The sequence below is a fragment of the Populus nigra genome, chromosome 12 (assembly GCF_951802175.1).
Source record: "Populus nigra chromosome 12, ddPopNigr1.1, whole genome shotgun sequence".
Taxonomy (NCBI): Eukaryota; Viridiplantae; Streptophyta; class Magnoliopsida; order Malpighiales; family Salicaceae; genus Populus; species Populus nigra.
The window spans coordinates 4,681,945-4,701,922 of NC_084863.1; the positions used below are offsets into that span (position 1 = coordinate 4,681,945).

The 19,978-nt window shown below is 35.1% G+C and overlaps 1 protein-coding gene and 1 pseudogene across 3 annotated transcripts; both read right to left on the minus strand.

Annotated features, from left to right (window-relative positions):
* Positions 1-247: 247 nt before the first annotated feature.
* On the minus strand, positions 248-12,362 carry LOC133668895 (disease resistance protein RUN1-like; annotated as a pseudogene).
* A 4,054-nt stretch (positions 12,363-16,416) lies between these two features.
* LOC133668882 (myb-related protein 2-like) lies at positions 16,417-19,761 on the minus strand. Of its 3 annotated transcripts, none has more exons than XM_062088878.1 (7): positions 19,430-19,761; positions 19,127-19,348; positions 18,964-19,040; positions 18,343-18,400; positions 18,143-18,233; positions 17,988-18,054; positions 16,417-17,412 (listed from the first exon to the last, which is right to left on the minus strand). In XM_062088878.1, the coding sequence occupies exons 2-7, from the start codon at positions 19,335-19,337 to the stop codon at positions 16,651-16,653; spliced, it is 1,266 nt and encodes a 421-aa protein (XP_061944862.1). In that variant the 5' UTR covers positions 19,338-19,348; positions 19,430-19,761; the 3' UTR covers positions 16,417-16,650. The 3 variants fall into 3 exon arrangements, with proteins under 3 accessions (XP_061944862.1, XP_061944863.1, XP_061944860.1); XM_062088879.1 differs by having other exon boundaries at positions 17,988-18,042; positions 19,430-19,759; XM_062088876.1 differs by having other exon boundaries at positions 17,988-18,057; positions 19,430-19,758.
* Positions 19,762-19,978: the final 217 nt, after the last annotated feature.

Consider the following 19,978-nt stretch of genomic DNA (forward strand, 5'->3'; position numbering starts at 1 on the left):
CGATGAAATAATGATATAATTAAGTGAGTTTCGACAGATCTAATTATTAAAGATAATATTTATTTTTTAAATTAAATAAAAAAATATTATCATAAAATCAAGAAATAAAAAATAAAATAAAACAGACTCTAAGTATTTAACAAAAAATATTATTAAAGATGATATTTAATTTTTTAAATTAAATAATAATAAAAAAACGTTAAAGATAATTTAATCTAAAAAATTAAATAGAATAAAATAAAAATAACTAAAGAAAATATTTGTTCTTACCATAAAGCCATAAATTGAGGTTATGGTTTTGCAGTTTCGAAAATAAATAGTCACTCCATTGCTTTGGTGTAGACGCTGTAACTGAACCACAATGGGGATGAGGAAGCAGATAATATGGTGGCGGCGAAGGCACCACAATGGGGATTAGGAAGCAGATAATATGGTGGTAGCGAAAGCATCACTGTATCTCTTCCCCCCTTTTGACTCTTCAAATGAATCTGATTTTCCTACGATCACATAGACCCCACAATCTTTAAGGATGCGCACCGCAATCTCTGTTGCCTCTGATGAATATATGTATAGCTCCAATTCGTCATCTGCACAGTAATCTTCCATTGCCATTTCACTTCTACTAATGTATCTTATCCATCCCGCAGTTACTGTTCGTTTATCTTCAAACAATTGAATACCATTGCTTTTATTTCTTATAGTAATAATGTTATCATGAACATACTTCTCAAGTGGACAGGCAAACCAAACAACTAAGCCTTGGAAGACTGGAGGTATATGGAATGACAATGAGCATCCTTCTCCACTGTAGCTCAACCAATTTGGCATCTTACCAGGAATGCGGTAAATAAAATACCGGAAACGACCGTTGCAGAATGCCTGCATAGATATTGATTTCAAGAGATTTTAGAAAATAATCAATGTATGTGCCAGTTGTGTGTGTTTCTTCTTGTGCAATAGAGACCAAAAGAAATATTACCTCAACAAGGCTCTTCTTACGATTATTTTGTGAAAGATTGCGGTCATCAACACAAATATGCCAGAAAATATTACTTTGACCTTGGATGTCCTTAATCTCTTCTAATAAATAACAACAAGATAGTTCTATAGATAGTTCTTTTTTTGACTCGATTGGTATTCTTACTCTTTCCAATGATCTGCAACCACTTGCAAACAAACAGTATAAATTTGAGGGAAGATCTGGGATTGATACAAGATTGTCGCATCTCTGAACACTCAAGACCCATAACGTGGGAAGGGAGCCGATCCCAGAAGGCAGGCTAGATAATTTGTTTCCTGATAGATCCAATTCTTCTAGAGAGGACAAACCCCTAAAATCAATACAGTTAGTTGTGCAATCAGACAAACCACTATCAGGAAGATCAAGACGTTTCACCAACCTCCAATCGATGAAAGCTGTTGGCAGCGAACGTTTCAAACATAAAACACTTGCTGAAATAAATGAAGAAATTGATGGAGGCCAAGATATAGATGACGATGAAAGCCATGATGAAATTTGGGAAACCCAGGATGTAGGTGATGGTGAGTCCTGGCTAAAACTGTATCCAATCAATGATAACCTTCTGATATGCTTTAATTGTCCAATTGAAGAGAGAAATTGCTCATTTTCAATCCCATCAGCTAGCAGCTCAGTTAAAGATTTCATATCACCTATGCGTTCTGGCAATTTCTCAAGTTGTGAACACCCAGAAATATTCAAACTCTTAAGAGACTTTACATTGCCAATGCTTTCAGGGAGAATCTTTAGACTCCAATATCTCTTCATATTCAAGAAAATGAGACTTGTCAAATTTCCAATAGATTGATGCACTTCAACTAAACTCGAACAATCTTGCAGCTTTAGTTTCTCTTGACTTGAACTATGCAAGTTTGGTGTTTTAATAAAGTACTGAGAATGACTGAGATTAAGGATTTTTAGCCTGTTGAGAATCTGTATAATAGAGCGTAAAATAATGAAAATTAATCATAGAAAGTCATAACATGTAAATATAAATTACATACTTGAGAAATTTTGGGGATGGTAGTATGTTTTGCATCTTTTTTTCCTTCCATAGTTTTCTGAGGTTACTGTACTGCATATCAAGAACAACTAGATTGTCCAAGGTAAAATCAGACGGCAAATATTTTAAAGGACATTCATGCCAACAAATCCACATCAACTCTTTAGAAAGAAGTTTGAAGGATCCGGTGAGATGTGCTCCATTGATTTGGAGTAAATTTAAGCATTTCATTTTTGCAAATGTTCCTGTGCTGAGTGATTTAGCTTCTGATGCTCTCATATCCAGTACTGAAAGACCCTCTACAACATCTGTACCCTAAAAAAAAACAACAACAAAACTTTCATATGATTATTTGTAATAAGTTTGACTGGAAAATACGCATGGCAATGCTTTCATGTATGCATTAAGCTCTTACCTTCTGCTGGTCAAGTACATTCCACGCATCCTCTTGATTCCAAATTCTGGTCCTCTCTCCAGGTTGTTTGGGAGACGCTTTACAAACGACCTCCCTTCCCATGTCTCGTAATAGATCATGCATGGTTACCATCCCTCTAAATACTTTAATCAAAGACCTTTCAAGGAGAGTTTCCAAAACAACTTCTGGATTGTAACGGCAACGGGCTCCTAGTACTTTTGCGACGTATTCTTTCTCTATATCAGTAAAGAAGCATGCAATATCAAGGAATGCATTTTGTAGTTCACCATCCAGTGCGTCAAAACTTATTAGAAGCTTTCCTTGAATATTGTTTTCTGGAATTCTGCTCAAGTTGTCAATTTGACTTTTCCATCTATGTTTTTTTTTCCCGTACAGACAAGCTCCTATAACCTCAAGAGCTAAAGGAAGTCCTCCACAGTAATCAACTGCATCCTTCGAAAGCTCAATATAATCTTCTGCTGGCTTGGTGTCCTTAAAGGCATGCCAGCTGAAAAGCCGAAGGGGTTGATCTCGTTTCAATTCTTTGATCCGATATGTTTGATCAGCTTCACGAAGAAGATTTGAATCTCTAGTTGTAATAATTACTCTACTTCCAGGACCAAACCAACTTCGCTCTCCCATCAAAGCTTTTAGGTGGTCCCGACAAGCCACATCATCAGCAACAACAAGAACTCTTTTGAGACAAAGTCTTTGATCAGAACCTTTCCTCTATCATCACAATTGATGTTTGCAGCATCCTGTTTTAAAATATCGTGAAGAAGTTGCTTTTGTAAAGGAACAAGACCATTAAATCGTTTTGATGTTTCATTGATATTCGAAAGAAAACAGCTTCCCTCGAATCCATAGCAGAGTTGATTAAATACAACTTTTGCTGTAACCGTCTTTCACTACACCATTAAACAGTTTTACCGATGGACTAATTCAGTCGGTGAAAGGAATAAATTCCGATGTCGATGAAATAATTACCGACGGCCTTATCGACGGAAAACGTTCGTCGGTATAATAGTCGTTGGTAACCCCCATTTCCGTCGCTAATTCTGTCGCAAATAAAAAAAACACCTACCGACAGAACACCGATGGTCTTACAGACGGATAAGCGCCACGCCAAAAAAAAAGTTTCCCGCGGGAATATTACCGACGGAATAAATCCGTCTGCAATTTCAAGGGTAATTACCGACGGCCTATCCGTCAGTAATTATGGCATCGGTAGTAATTGTTTGTCAACCCTCTGTGAAATACTGACGGATATTATTCGTCGGTAAATCCGTCTGTATGTACTCACTGATGAAATATATCCGTCGGTAATTATGGCATGGCTGGTAATTGTTTGGCAACTCTCTGTGAAATACCGACGAATATTATCCGTCGGTATGTATTTAAAATATATATATATAATAATTTATTAATAGTAAAAAACCTTAATAAACAAATAAAATTGGATTAAACATGAAAAATATAAAAGTAATGTTAAAAAACAAAATTAAACTAGAATAGTGGCGGAGCTGGAGGAGGAGGACGAGGAGGACGAGGAGGAGGAGGAGGAGGTTGGTTGTTCCCGGGACCATACGGCCAAAAAGGAGCTGCACAAGTATTGTCACCCATCTTTGATCTCATCTCCATGACTATTTGACGGAGCTCATCATAATTCGTCGAGAGTTGTTGATATTGTTGTTTCAATGCAATGAACTCCTCAGACTAGGTATTCGATACTAATGGAAAGCTTCCAACGGTTGAGACACTACGAGCCGAACGCAAGTTTTCAGCCATAGTGTTGGAGAGCCCGTAGACCAGATTTTTATCGGGTCCACCAGACGATCCCACCTCCATCCACAAATCTGGATCGAAATCTGAATGGGTCAACGGATTGTCCCCATATCTCTCCCTCAACCGGCTATTATAGGTCTCCTGAAAATTCCGCCGGTAAAAAAATCATCAAATGCAATTCAAGAAAATAATAACTTACAAAATAAAATGAATGAATGAACATACCACAAAGTGCTAAGCACAGTTGTCCACGAACTATTGCACCCCCTTTTGGCGGTCTTGACTCTGCACATGTGTCTCTACAAACTGTTCCATTGGACTCGGCTCACGTCCAAAAGACGCAGTCTGTAAGGAAAAAATAAGTTGAAAGTTAAATATATTATAAGGAATGACAAATTAATTAACGATATATTTCATTAAAATTAATCTTATCATCCGCTTTGCATGTGCGCTGAATGGGACGGATTCGCCAGTGTGCATGGTCACCGAACCATGAATTTGTCGGTTTCAGTTGTCGGCGCCGGATTGTGAGCGCCATGAGAACCGCTCTGAGGTCATGTGCTCAATATATGCCATCCATATTTCCCCCGAGATGAATGGCGGTTTGAATTCCTGCCAAACCGCCACCTCATTCCATCCTTCAAGACCGTTATCCCTCACATGTCTTTTTTATTTTTTTTGGGTGTCATACCAAAAATCACGCAACATACTTTCATAGTAACAAATTAGAATTTAAAACATAAAATTATAAAACAAAAATAAATATTATTTTCGATATTACCTAGTTGCCGCGTGATTCTCCCATATCCTCACAACATTGTTGTCCGCCCTATCCCACTCAAATTTATTCTGTGTATATAAATAATTCATATAAAATAAAAATAGTGCAAGATATAAAATTATAAAAATCATTTATTAAAAATAAGCTAGAAATTAAAAATTAACACCGACCTAAAATCGCTTAAACCATGCATCGATATTAGGTTTCCACTTAGGATGTCTGGAAACCTGCCTCCATTGAAACAATGGAATCTCCATCGACGATTTAAACGTCAATGTTATAGTCCTTGCAACCTCAATGCTTGTGAACCTGAAATTAAATAAAAGTAGTAATATTAATTAGTTGTTCATAAATTATGTTATAAGTATATATAAAAAAAAACTAAAACCTAAACGAACTTACATTGAGAGGTCATCCTTCCATTGTGCCTGGTAATTGCAGATGAATTGACCCCGTTGTGAAGACACACCGCTTCTGCACTGTGAACCACGCTAGAATAGGCAGCATCACAAGTTGGCGTAGATTCCTTGCTGTGATCAGCACCTATGGATACGTCCTCCTCGCTGCTAGAAGAACTAGCTGCAACTGTCTTCTGACGACATGGTGTAGATTTCATTCTACGCATCTACACAAATTTATACTAATAATTACATAATTAACTTCGATTATTTAAAAAAAAATTCGACAGAGTCTCCCATATACTGGGGGGTCCCAAGTTATCGACAAAATCATATTACACTTCCAATTTCAACTATGTTATCGACAAAATCATCAACACAACATTTTATTCAATAACATCATATAATGATATTCAAGTAAAAGAATCAATTTCAACTATGAACATTCATTGTTAAATTGGTACTTAGAGTTACAAACATTAGATTAAAGTCATACATTCAAATTTACGGATTAATATTACATTTCAAGTTTTAGGAGACAAGACTCTTAATTTATAAATAATTATATGGTCAAAAGCAAAAGGTAAACTAATTAAATTTAATTCTATATTTCAATTAACATTTAAAACATAAATTCAACAATAACAATTATAGCAATACAAACAATAATATCATAAAATTAATAAATAAAATGAAAAAACTAAAAAACACTATACAAAACAACATAAACACCAAACAAACAATACACAAAACTAAAAAACACTATATCAATTCAAAATAAATTTGGGAATAAAAAATGCTTACCTTAATAGTGTGTTGAATTTAAGATTTTATCTACAAACAATACACAACAAAGAACAACAAAAAAAATAATCATAATTAAAATAAAAAAAAATACAAAGATAAAGAAAAAAGAATACATACCTTTTAAAACTACCACCAAAACAATAAAATCCCTTCCAAAAGCCAAATATAAACCGAGAAATGGAGAAAAGAGAAACGGAGCCAGAGAAAAAAATGAACCAAATAGGGGGGGTTTTATATCGCAATTTTTTCGACGGTATTACCGACGGAATTTAATTGTTGTCGGTGGCATTAAATTCCGTCGGAAATTAATTGAAATGCGCACCAAAAAAAATTCAAAAATCCCGCCAGACTTTTTGATCTGTCGGTATTTGTGTAGACGGACACGTGTCAGACATGCGTGCGCTTCGGGATGTGCGTAAATTCGTCGGTGATTCCATCGGTTTTTTACATCGGTAAAGCCATCGGTATTTGTGCATACGGACACGTGTCAAACATGCATGCACTTCGGGATGTGCATAAAGTCGTCGGTGATTCCGTTGGTATTTTACGTCGGTAAAGCCATCGGTGTACCCGTCGGTGATTGTGGCACAATCCTATAATTTGTTTGTAACTCTCTGTGAAATACCGACAGGTTAGTTTCTGTCGGTGAATCCATCAGTGAAAGTGGCACAATCAACTCGGTGTGGTTCAACCAACTCACTAGCTTGAAATACTTCATCTATCACACTTGTGTCTTCGTTCTCATCCTGAACAACCTCGACATGACCCTTGGGTTTTGTTTTTAAAACGGATAACCAATCAACTCTTGATCGGTCCTTTCTAAAGGAAGGGGTGTATGTGTAATAAACTTGTTGGCATTGCTTTGCGAAAACAAAGATATCATTTACGTTGCGGTGTCTAGCTTTTGAGTTGATTTCAATGAGACCATAATGAGGATCTACTCTGATTCCTTTGTCAATTGTGTCATACTAATAGCATTTGAATAAAAACACTCTATTTTGCTCGCTATGATATTGCAGCTGTGAGTTATTGGACAGTAAGTTTCGTTGATGTTGTCTACAAGGTTGTTCCAAATTATATGTGTATGGTATCATAAAACATAAATAGTACACTCTTGACAAAGTTTAAGTCAAACATCTACTTACTTAATAAAAGATCTCAGCTCATCACAGTAAAATAAGACATAATTGTGTGCTTGTCTGAACTCTATTTCAGACAAATATCTTCCCCTCACGTCATTTTTAGGTATTGGTCGTCCTGGATTGGAGAATATTGACAAGTTCCCACTTGAAGGCACTTCACCACTATCATCATGCCGTGGAACACGGTTTATCCTCGTTCTCAAATGAGGTTCGAAATAGTATGAGATAAATGTGGAGATCTCCTCAACAATATAGGCCTCACATATTGATGCCTCAACATGTGCCTTGTTCTTAACCTTTTTTGTAAGATTGAACAAGTACCTACATATATATATATATATATATATATAAATTATCAATTAAAAACATTAAAATAAAAATAAAAACATTTAATTATAAATTACATAGCTCATGTAATATCTAACCTCTCGAATGGATACATCCATCTGTACTGGACCGGTCCTCCAACTTTTACCTCAAACGGTAAATGTACGGGTAGATGCTCCATTGAGTCAAAAAATAATGGAGGGAATATCATCTCAAGTTTGCATAATGTCTCGACGATATTCTTTTCAAGGCTTTCAATGTGATCAACATTCAACTTGCTAGAGCATATATCTCTAATAAAATGACTGATCTTCGTTAGTGCATCACATATCCCCTTTGGCAACAAATCATGAAAAGCTAATGGGATGAGTGTATGCATAAACACATGGCAGTCATGACTCTTAATTCCATATAATCTGCATTCCTCCGTATTAACCATCCTTGATATGTTCGAGGCATGTCCATCGAGGAAACGAAGACTCTTAAGCCATTTGTAGACTAGTAGTTGTGCGTTTTTCTCTAGCACAAAGCTTGGTTTTGCGACCTGTGACCCATCACAAACCAACTCCATATTTTTACGATTATAGAACAGTGTTACATCCAATCTAGCCTTGATGTTGTCCTTTATCTTTCCCTTCACATCCATGACGGTGTTGAAAATGTTCTCAAACACGTTCTTTTCAATGTGCATGACGTCAAGGTTATGGCGGAGAAGATTGGTCTTCCAATAAGGAAGCTCCCAAAACATACTTCGCTTCACCCAATTATGGGTCAAACCAAAACCAAGAAACTTCTGCTTACCTGATTGGAGACCAAACACAATGTCACCGTACTCTGACACAACATCAAACAATTCTTCACTGGAAAGACACGGGGGTGCAACATCATTTTCAACTCTGCCAACAAAGAAATCCTTTCTGTTCTTTCTGTACCTGTGGTTATGTGGCAAGAAACGACGGTGACAGTAAAAAAAAGAAGCTTTACCCTCATTTGTTAGCGTGAATGCCTTGTTGTTCTTCATACAGTGTGGACATGCTAGCTTTCCATGCGTGCTCCAACCAGAAACCATTCCATAACCTGGGAAATCATTGATAGTCCACATCAAAGCCGCTCTCATAACAAAATTTTGTTTCCTCGAGATGTCATAAGTCAAAGCTCCAGAGGACCACAACTGCATCAATTTATCAATCAACGGACGAAGACAAACATCTATATTCCACCCTGGATTGCTCGGACTTGGTATGACCATAGATAAAAACATGAACTCCGACCTTATACACATCCCCGGTGGCAAGTTATAAACCGTTAGTATGAGCGGCTAACAAGAATAAGGAGCAGCAAATGACCCAAATGGGTTGAATCCGTCTGTACACAACCCAAGACGCACGTTCCTTGATTCAACTGAAAAATGAGGATGCATACTGTTAAAGTGTTTTTGCAGGCTTCACCGTCAGAAGGATGAACCATCACTCCATCAACCGCATGGTGTGATTGGTGCCATGTCATGTGCTCAGCAGTCCTTGGTGACGTGAATAACTTCTGTAGTCTAGGTGTGATTGTGAAGTATCTAAGTTTTTTATATGCCATGAGAGTCTTCCCTCTACCAGTTCTAGGTTTGTAATGGGAATGCCCGTATGTCATGCACTCGGTCATCTCAGTATTTTCAAGGTAGTATAACATGCAGAAGTTAGGGCATATATCAATTTTATGGTATCCTAAACCGAAGGGTTTCATCATGGACTTGGCAGCATAGAAGTTCTCTTTCAGGTTGTTCCCTTCAGGTAAAATGCTTCTTGTCCATTCAATAATCTTGTCATAATCGGCCTCACTCAACCCATGATCTGACTTGATGGTGAACACTTATGCTATGGCTGATAGTTTACTATGGTTCGTGCAACCATCCCATAATGGTTCGTCAGAATCTCTCAACAGATCAAAAAAACCTTGTTGCATCTGCATTAGGTTCTTCTTCTACGATTGGACATTCCCTGACATTACCTTCACTCATTCTCATTGCATCCATAACCATATTTCTGTAAGGATTACTGTTCTCATTTCCAACTTCATGCATGTTGCTAGCACTAGAAGTTGACTCAACCACCTATTCTTCCATGCTCTCATCAGGAAAAAATAGTTCTCTATGAGCATACCAACATAGGTAATCCTCTATGAACCCTTTGGTTAGAAGATGCATCGTTACAACATCTTGATGCAGAAACTTTAAATTTTTACACTTCCTGCATGGACACCTAATACCGCCATCAGTAAAATTCCTCGGAATAGATGTTGTAAAATTATTAAAACCCTGGACACCATTACAATAATCCATCCTCCGCAATCCTTGGGTTGAGTCCCGATACATCCATGAACGATCATCCATGACTTCTATTGAACCTCTATAAAACATAACAAAAATATTGGTTTTCCCCGACATTATCCAACAAACTAAAACAACACTTATGTTAAATATTCATTATCAATTATCAACTATCAACGTTCATACATACAAATTTATACATAAATAAATTTACAAAAATCACAACTTTGAAATAGAATTGATAACAATTAAACAAGACTCGTTAAACAAGCTATTAATTATTTATTTCATCACAACACATTTAATTCGGTGTAATTCAAACAAAATTTCAATAATTTACAAACAAATATAATTTGACAAAATCTAAAACAAACTATAACAACTACAAAATTATACATTCATACTACAAGTTTCTCTGACAAATAACAATTAAACAAGTACAAACGTTAACAAAATACATATACAAAACAATAAAATTCACAATTAAATATTAAAACTAAAAAGGATAGATTTACTTACAAAAAAATGATAAAATCTACAAGAAACGGATATTGTGACCACGTACAAGATATAAGAAACTTGAGTGCTCGTGTTGAGAATAGTGGAGAGTTGGGATGGGTGGTTGGCTGCAGTTTGGGAGGGGAGAGGTGGGATGGGAAAGAAGAAGAAGGAGAAACAGAAGAAGAGAGTGTCGGCAGATGGGTGGGTATATAATGGTTTTTTCCAATGGAATCACCGACGGAACTTCCGTCGGTGATTCCATCGGTGATTCTGTCGGTGAAAGTGCCACGTCACTGTACGGCTATCTCAGTTTGAATCCCTCAATCATTCCATCAGTAAAATCGCCTGACGTCAACATGCCGTTGCATATTTCTAGACAAACTGTATACCTCGTCGGCGAAATGGTCGGTATATACCGACAGTTTCGCCGACGGATCTATGCTGTCAGTATCTACCAACAGATTTTGAGATGGAATTATATCCGTCGGTAATTATTACTGACGAAAAAATTTCATCGATAATTCCGTTGGTTTTTTCCGGTTTTCTAGTAGTGTTTCCTATTCCTGGCATCCCATGTATGCCCACAATGCGTACATCATCTGTTGCAGTACTTAGAAAGTCAAAAATATTGTGAGCAAGCCGATACATACCTACTAGGTGCTCAGGAACATGTAAGTACTTGGGATATCTAATTTATTCAACACATCCTTGATAATCTCTTTGATAAATTTTGCTTCATGCCTGCTCATAGACAAAAGCAAGTCATTGATAGCGAGTCAATTAAGTATTTTATTGTTTCACATTGAAAGGTGTAAAGTATAATGACTCCATAAATGTGTGCAAGTGAATCTTAGAGAAAAAAAGGCATACCCATTTGCCATATCATTGAGATTCCATCCAGATAGATTTCCAGCCTCCTCAAGAGCTTTTCTCCACTGCTTCACCAACTTCTCTTCAAAACGCTCTTCATGTTTACCAAATGCTTCTGCAAAACTGCCATTCTGTTTTCTCACATATGAAGGATCAATGTTATAGAATATAGGAAGAACTATCTAACCGGTTTTCCTATTTTTGCACTTAAGAATCTCTACAAGTTCATTGAGACACCATCTAGAAGAAGCATATCCTTTTGAGAAGACAACTATGGATATCTTTGATTCTTGAACTGCCCTGAGGAGATGATCGGAGATTTCTTCTCCTCTAGGAAGTTCATCATCATCTCGAAAAGTGTGGATTCCGGCTTGGACTAAGGCAGTATATAGATGATCTGTAAATGTCTTGCGAGTGTCTTCTCCTCTAAAACTCAAGAAGACATCATAGGCCCCTTCTGGTCATGATCGAGAAGACTCTAGCTCTGTCATGGCAGCTGCAGAAATTAAGGCACAATCAATTACCAATGGAGCAATATAACAAAGAGTTCCTACAAGGAGAAAGGATGTGATTTCTATTCATTTGCAGGAGGAAGCACCAGGAATTTCGAGTCAATGCAAGGCAGAAGTAGTAGTAGACTCAACCTATCCTATGATCAGACTAATCAAATAACATATTCAAATCGAATCAGCAGTTCCTATAAATATATATATATATAGAGAGAGAGAGAGAGAGAGACACACGCATCTGCCTTACCTGTGGAGACAAAACTGACAGGCTTACCGAGGTCAGCTTTTCTTCTCTTTCGCGAGGATGAATCGTTTTCTTCATCTTTGGATTGCTTGCGTTTTTCTTTCTGCATTTCTAAATTAAATAGAATGATATAGGATGAACTGGTCAATGATTATCTATCTGAACGTAAGGCTTTCAAGTTATCGTTATGAGCAAGACATGAAATTAAAACGAGAAAGAAGCAAAGAAGAGTAAGTCAAATATAACAAAGAGTAGCTATGAAATGGCAGCAGTGGGAATGAGTAGTTAGCTGCAGAGTATAGCAAGGATATTGAATTGAGGTTTGTAATTGTATTCTTTAATAGGAGAGAGAGAAATGATATGCTTTCAATTCATTTGCAGTAGTAGACACACTCTCGTCTGCCTTTCTTGCGAATGCTTTGCAAGTAGAAATTTCCGGCCAATGCAAGGCAGGAATAGTAGAGTCATCCTATAAATGGACTAATCAAATAATATATTCAAATCAAATCCACCAAGTCAGGGGCGCAAAACAATCCCTACATTAACAATTCAATCAAAAAAAGTTATAAACATATAGGAGATAATCTCACAGTAAAAATTTAAAATTAAAAGATTTATTTGTTTTATAATTTCATATTTGAGTTTTATAATTATTAATATAATAACTACTAAAGGTTTATATGTCGTTAACTTTAAAGCTTATAGGATTAGTCGAGATATGTGCAATCTAACCCGATATCCGTATTAAAAAAAAAATCTACAGTATTTTTATTATTTGGTTCGAGAGACTCTTTAACAATATAAAAAATTATGTATGAAAACCGACAAACCTTATTTTGTCATTTTGAATTGAAATTAATTTACTAAAAAATATCCATCGGTTACTCTGTTAATCAAAAGCCTTGTGTTGAAAAAAAAAATTTTGTTACATATTTTTTCTGGTTTTAGCACATGATAGACTCAGTTCTTGAGACAATTTAGTTTTCTATAGATATAAAATATGATAAATGAGATTTTGATATAAGAAATTTTGGGATAATAATTTTTTTTATTTAGTTTAGAAAAAATTTTTATTTCTATTCTGTATTATTAAATTTTTATAATTTTTTCTACTTGAAAAGAACAGTTTTTCTATTTTATTTTTTATTCAATATTATTAGGCTTTTCTAGTTTTTCTATTTAAAAAACAATAATTTTTCTATTTAGTTGTTTTTATTTTAAAAATAATAGTTTTTTCTATTCAGAGAAAGAATTTTCTCTCGTATTAAATAATTGGGTGTATTAACACAATTATATAAGACACACAAATACTACCAAATTTCATTTTTCTTCCTGCAGATCCTTTGCAAAGTTTCCACAACAACAGGGTTCACCCGTTAACATTATTGTTCTGTCTTGAACCGTTATTCTCTCTGGGTATCATGCTAAGGGTAATTAAAAAAAAAAAAGAACAAGGAGATTAGTGATGATTTCAATTATCTAATAATTACACAAAACCTTCTCTTTTAATATTGCTTAAACCCTCTGCTACGTAATTCTCATTTTAAATTATTTGATGCCAACAAAAAATATTGATCTTCAATTTAGAAAAAAAAAAATCATTAGCTTTAGTACAAGTACTAGCTGTAAAAGTTAAAATCTATTTGAGATTGTGATAGTGGTTGTCATTTAAAATATTTTTTATTTAGAAATATATTAAAATGATGTTTTTTTTTATTTTTTACCAATTACAAAAGAGTCCTTTAACTGTAGAATTTATACAAAACAGTTACACGGTATATTTTAATTTTTAAGTATTAAAAGAATTATTCCACTACTATTCTACGAAAAATATGTAAAAGTTATTCTATTACCAACATTTGAATGATACTATTGTCTTGATGATCCATGAAACCCAAATCTCTATTGAAGATAAGAAATTATTGTTGTTGATTAAATTAAAGAGAAAATCAAGCTGTTCAAGCATGCATATAAATTCACTTGTTTGGATTTAAAATTCTCAAAATTGACTAGAGGGTGTCATGGACATCAATCCATATATTAAAAAAACTTTAACCTAATTGGGAGTGTAGGAAAGATTTTTTTTCAAAATATATACGTTTTTTATTAGAAATGTATTAAAATAATATTTTTAAAAATAATTTATTTTTAATATTAATATATCAAATCAATCCAAAAATAGCTTAAAAAGCGCAGTTAGCTTAAGAAGCGTGGTTCTACTGTACTCTCAAAAACACCCTAAAACTAAATTTATAAACTGTTATGTAATTCAATCTTGGCAAATAACTCTTCTGGTGACTTTCTAGTGACTCTGGTTAAGTAATTTATTTACTTTGCTCGACAATGAGCTATTGTATCAAATTGCTAAGCTTTTATTGACTTGAACTAAATTATAAGCTTAATAAATAACAGAAACTAAGTAAGTGTAGCCAAAGATGCCACGCATGAAATTTTTTTATGTGTTTTAAAAGTGTTTTTAAAAAATTTAAATTTTTTTTAATAACTTCAAATTAATATGTTTTTAGTATTTTTAAATCATTTTGATGTGTTGATGTTAAAAATAATTTTTAAAAAATAAAAAATTATCATTAGCATATATTTTGATATAAAAAATTATTTAAAAAGTAATCACAATCACACTACTAAACGATCTCAAAAAGAAAGAACATGCAGAGAAGAAGCATGAGATCAAATAATTAACCTGTGGTAAGCACCGGTTTATGGGTTAGGAGGGTTAAAATATGTTTTCTAATTCAATGTAGAAATATTTAAAGATATATATATACATGCGACAAGGTGAAAATCGAAGTAGATAACAAAATGGGACCATGCCAATAGAACTTTCAAGGATGTAATTGAAAAACAAATAAAGTTTGGTGATCAAAACCAAAATAGGTGAATATTTCAAGGACCAAGAAATAAAACATGGGCTATGAGCAGTGACATGAACAGTAAAACAACGAAGGAGCTATAATAGATTTTTTAACAGACTGGATCAACATGTTGTTGATGCTTAAGCTGAATAGGTTCATTTTTAACAGAATCAATATGTCTCCGTGGGGATGAATTATGCGTGGTAGCAAGTTTTTCAGATTTTCAGGAGTTGTTTAAAAATGTTATAATAGTTGTTTTTTAATATTTTTTTAGTTAATTTTTTCTTCTGTTTATTTATCATTATTATATTTTTTAAAAAATATTATTAAATTTATTAAACTTAATCAAATCACCTTCATTTTAATTTTTTTTTCTTGTAACAATATGCGATCTATTAAGAAAATATTTGAGAACGCGGTGTAAATTATATTTCAAAAAATTTTGAATTTTTTTTACATAATTTTTTTTATATTTTTAGATGCTAATATTAAAAATAATTTTTTAAAAATAAAAATTTTTATTTTAATACATTTCTAAACAAAAAATATTTTATACTATTATTATTACAGCAGTCCCAAATACAAACATACCCTAGTATGCTTGTGTACATGTATGGAATAAAGAGAAGCAAACTAGTGCGCAGGAAATCTGCAAGGTTCGAATACCAGTCCAAAATGTATAAAAGGAGAAATCTAATTCAAAAATCCAATTTCTCGAATTGAAACACAGTACGTAATTAAAAAAATCGAATCAGCGGAGGATGAGAAAAGAAGGGAAAACCGAATTCTCAAAAAAAAAAAAAAAAGTTGATCGAAGAACACATTATTTCCAAAAGGTACACTTGTTCTTTTTCTTCTATACAGTACTGTTATGAATCCGAAGACAGTTTCTTGGTTATTTCTTTGACTCATGTTGCTTGCTTTATAATTCTTAGTGTTAATAACAAATTAGGAATCATGCTCTCGCTTGACATTGTGTCGTTCTTCTTGAACACATCATTTTTCACTTGTTTTATATTTGTCCTGCAACGAAACAGATGGAGTCTATGGGATGTGTGAAAGTAATAATACCCTTCCAGACAAGTTTTTCTCTTTTTTCTCTTTTTTTTTTTGTTCTCTTGCTCCTATTCCTTGAGACACATGCATGGATTATTGTTCTTATGGTTGACACATTACAGCAATTCTCTTTGTGCAATACCTTTGAATTGATGGCTGCTAGTTTTCCCAGCCTCAACTAACAATTCGCTAGATGAAATTCTCAAGCTGTATATTGGATTAAGGCCTTGGAGTTCTGTGTCTACTTTCTATGAGCCATGAATGTGGAACTAAGAACTCTAGGATTTCCTCACACAGTTCAAGTTCAATCATTTGACAGGAAATAAGCACTTGAACAGCTAAGTCGAGTATTTTCATTTTGAGCTTCATGTCCACGAACTCTTAATGCCATATAAGATAGAAAGAGTACACCTACTGGATTGGTTTACATTATAGTGCAAGCTATATCTGTTGGTGCAACTTATTCAGTTGAGGTTAAAGCGATTGTTTTCTAGCCACTTGACCTGAAGGAGAAAACTGCATGTTATCATGTTGACTTTCATCCTCTCGTGAGGGATCATCCCCTGAACCTGTCCGGTTGGCCTTTAGCTCTCAGTGAACCATCTCAGTTCCAGCTGAAACCATTCAAGTCGAGTTGTTTGCAGCTTGAAGCTGCATCAATTTCGTCATGGGAATTCAGATCCAGTTTGGTTGTGAAGTAAGACAATCTATACCCTGGTGACCTTTTCTCGTTCTCAAATTTAACTGAATCTGCCCTTTTGTTAGTCTGGTCTTGAAAACTATCATCCTCACTCATTCCCTTAAATCTTCCCTCAGCAAAGCTACTGCTCATATTCCCCTTTTCTCCTTGGAGCCCAACACCAATGGATAAATCACTGCAGCTTCTTTCTGCAGAAAATGTTCTCCTTTCTGTCTCATGTCCTATTGAGGTTAGAAACATTTTGTTATCTCTTAAATATTCACCCCACTTGAGTTCAGTTTGCTGCAATGCATGTTCTTCAGTAATCTCTTTTGGTTCTAAGAGAGCATTACTATTACAGGGCCTCAACCCCATCCCAGTGTTGTGTATTTCTTGCTCCTTTTGTGAACCTTCACAGGAGGTCAGGCAGCTATCCATTGAACAATCATTGGGCTGGGTCGGTGGTGTTTGTTGTGGGCACAGACCCTGCAGATCATTTAGCTCTGAAAATGTGGAATTCAGGCATTGAGTAGACACTTTGGACACCAGTTCAGAGAGTTGAACTTTGGCAGCTTCAAGCCCCACTGTACCTAAATTTTGCCTTCCAAGGGTTTCCTGGGCTTTCTCTAGCACTGCCTGTAGGTATTTTCCTTGAGCTTCTATGCGGAGCTGTAAATGTCTCTGCACCTGTTTCAGTTCAAAACAAATTATCAGAATGTAGCTTATACCATTTTACTATCTTTACAGATACATGATGACAGAAACAAGAGGCCACTGTTGCCAAGATAAATTAATGATAGCAATTTGATAGATACTATTTAAGTTCTGTATCTGAAATACCAAGTTAGTCGACTTGAAATAAGGAAATAAAATAAAACAAGTGTGTTGATATATCTTTGAGGTTGAGTGTGGTGTGCTTAAAATATTGTAAATCTGAATTATGAATCTAATGGCCCTCCAGAAATTAATATCTGTCAACAAGCAGAGACTTTTCTTGTGTTAAATGAGAATGCTCTCATGCTGGATTCTCTACACCTAGTATTAGCTATGTTTTCGAGAAATATGATTCCCAATTTTATAAAGATGATCATTTGCTTCTCTCTCTCTCTCTCTCTCTCTTCTTGTAATTCATGGATCATGGTTAATGGAGTTTTGCAAGCACAAGAGGCTTATATTATGATGTGTGCGTGTGTGTTTAGGAGAGCTTCCCTCCAACAACCAAAAAAAGCTGAAATGTAATTATTCAGAAAGTTATACTGTACCTCAAGCTGTTCATGCAGCCTTCTTTGCACTTCAATTTGCATCTGTAGTGCTTCACTGAAATGTAAGCTTCTGGATTTAAGAATTCTGTCTTAGTGTAAAATAATTTTAAACATGCTTTTCTATATAAGAAAAAAGACAAATGAACTCTTCGTACTTATTTGGTTGGGATCCGATGCTTAGATTGTTAATGTTAATGTGAGTTGCATTTGCTTCAGGCATTCTATCTCCTACCACAGCAACAGTACCTGTGTCAAGTTACAAATTTATATTTTGCATAAGAAAATGTGCAATTCTTTAATCTCTGATCAATAATTGAAAATATTCGGAGAGTAATTTATTGCACTGTCTTCATACCAATTTTGCTGCTCCCAATATTAGCTTGTCCATGAAGGTTCTTGCTGAGTCTGTACTTCTGATAGTGCGAAAGTGGAGTTAGCACCATATTGTTGTGTGAATCCAAACAAATTCAAAACTCAAATACTCTAGCATTCTCTAGCTAAATTAGAGAGAGAGAGAGAGAGGAGATTTGACAATTTCAATTCTTAAGGAAAAACAATTGTTTCATGCGCGGTATTGTTTTTCGAGCTCTGTCTAATAAAGGGTAATTTTTACTACTATTTGCTGAGTTTTTGCTCTTTCATGCTCAGGCTTCTTTGGGTTTCTACTTATTACTATTCAAACTCCAAAGCACAAGATTTTCTAGCTTCTTTATCAGTCAACAGAAATGAAGCATCGATCTAGTTTTTCTATTACAAAATTATGCAAATAAAGAAAAATAATAAACAGTGGAACCACCAGATTGCCATGCTCCAACTCTTAACAATAGAAAGGCTGGTATTCTTTTGATGTCCCCAAGCTTGGCTAGATGGTTAAATCTTAGAGGGCCTTGATGCTATTTAAAAAACTTTTAAAAGCAGCTATAATTGGTTGGTGTCAGATATATTTCCACAATGCTCAGATAATGTAATGGTTTACCTGAAGATGACTCTTTAGGTGGTACAAGGTAAGTCCAGGAATTCCCATAAGTTTCATGACTGTTTTCGGAGTGGCCTCTGAAAATATAAAAGAACAATGTTTGAGTATGCTGAATTTCACTAGTCTATTTGTTGCTGGGTTTTTAACCTTTGTGTATACTCACTGTCTGCTCCTCCAAGCTGATTGACTGCTTCTATGAACCGCTCGTGAAGATCTGGTGTCCACTTTAGTCTAGGCTTTGCATCAGTTGAGAGGACAAGTCCAGAATCTCCAGGGCCATTCCCTCCTTGCAGGAACAGATTTCTTTCAGGAGGGATTGCCATTCTTGAAGAAGAGTGGATGCTTTTTCCTTGATGCTGGTGATGATGGTACATTTCTATATCTCCTATAAATCCAATTCAAGTTTAGCTTGCTATAGCAGCACTGGCAGTGTAACTATTGTGGACAAGATCAGTAGTGTATTTACCTGATATCTTCTCACTCTCTCAGCCTGATCTTTTATCCCCTAAAATGTTGAACTTGATTACGCTATATTCTTCAGGTAAAATCCCACATCAGATACTTCTAAGTAGGATTTTCTGCAACTACTCTTGGTTATCTCCTTCAGCTAATGCTCACACTCGGATATTTTTTTTTTTGCGAGTGCTCTGGCTTTTCTCCTATCTCCTTCAGCTAATGCTCACACTCGGATATTTTTTTGCAAGTGCTCTGGCTTATCTCCTATCTCCTTCAGCTAATGCTCACAAACCAAAGGTCCGCTCAAGCATGCTTTTATAAAGCAAATTGGGGTGGAGGGTGTGGGCTAGCGAGGCATAGAATCTTGGACAGAGCCAACAGTACACCCGGTCCAATCCAATATTCACAGTGACTTGAAAAAAGATTTGTCCTTCCTCCTTTGTTAACTGTGGGGCCTCTCCTAGAACTCCACTTTCTATTCTAAGACAGTGCTATCTATTTGAATTCCTCTGCACATTTAACTCTCCAAAACATGTTAACGCCTTGCATTAGATACCAG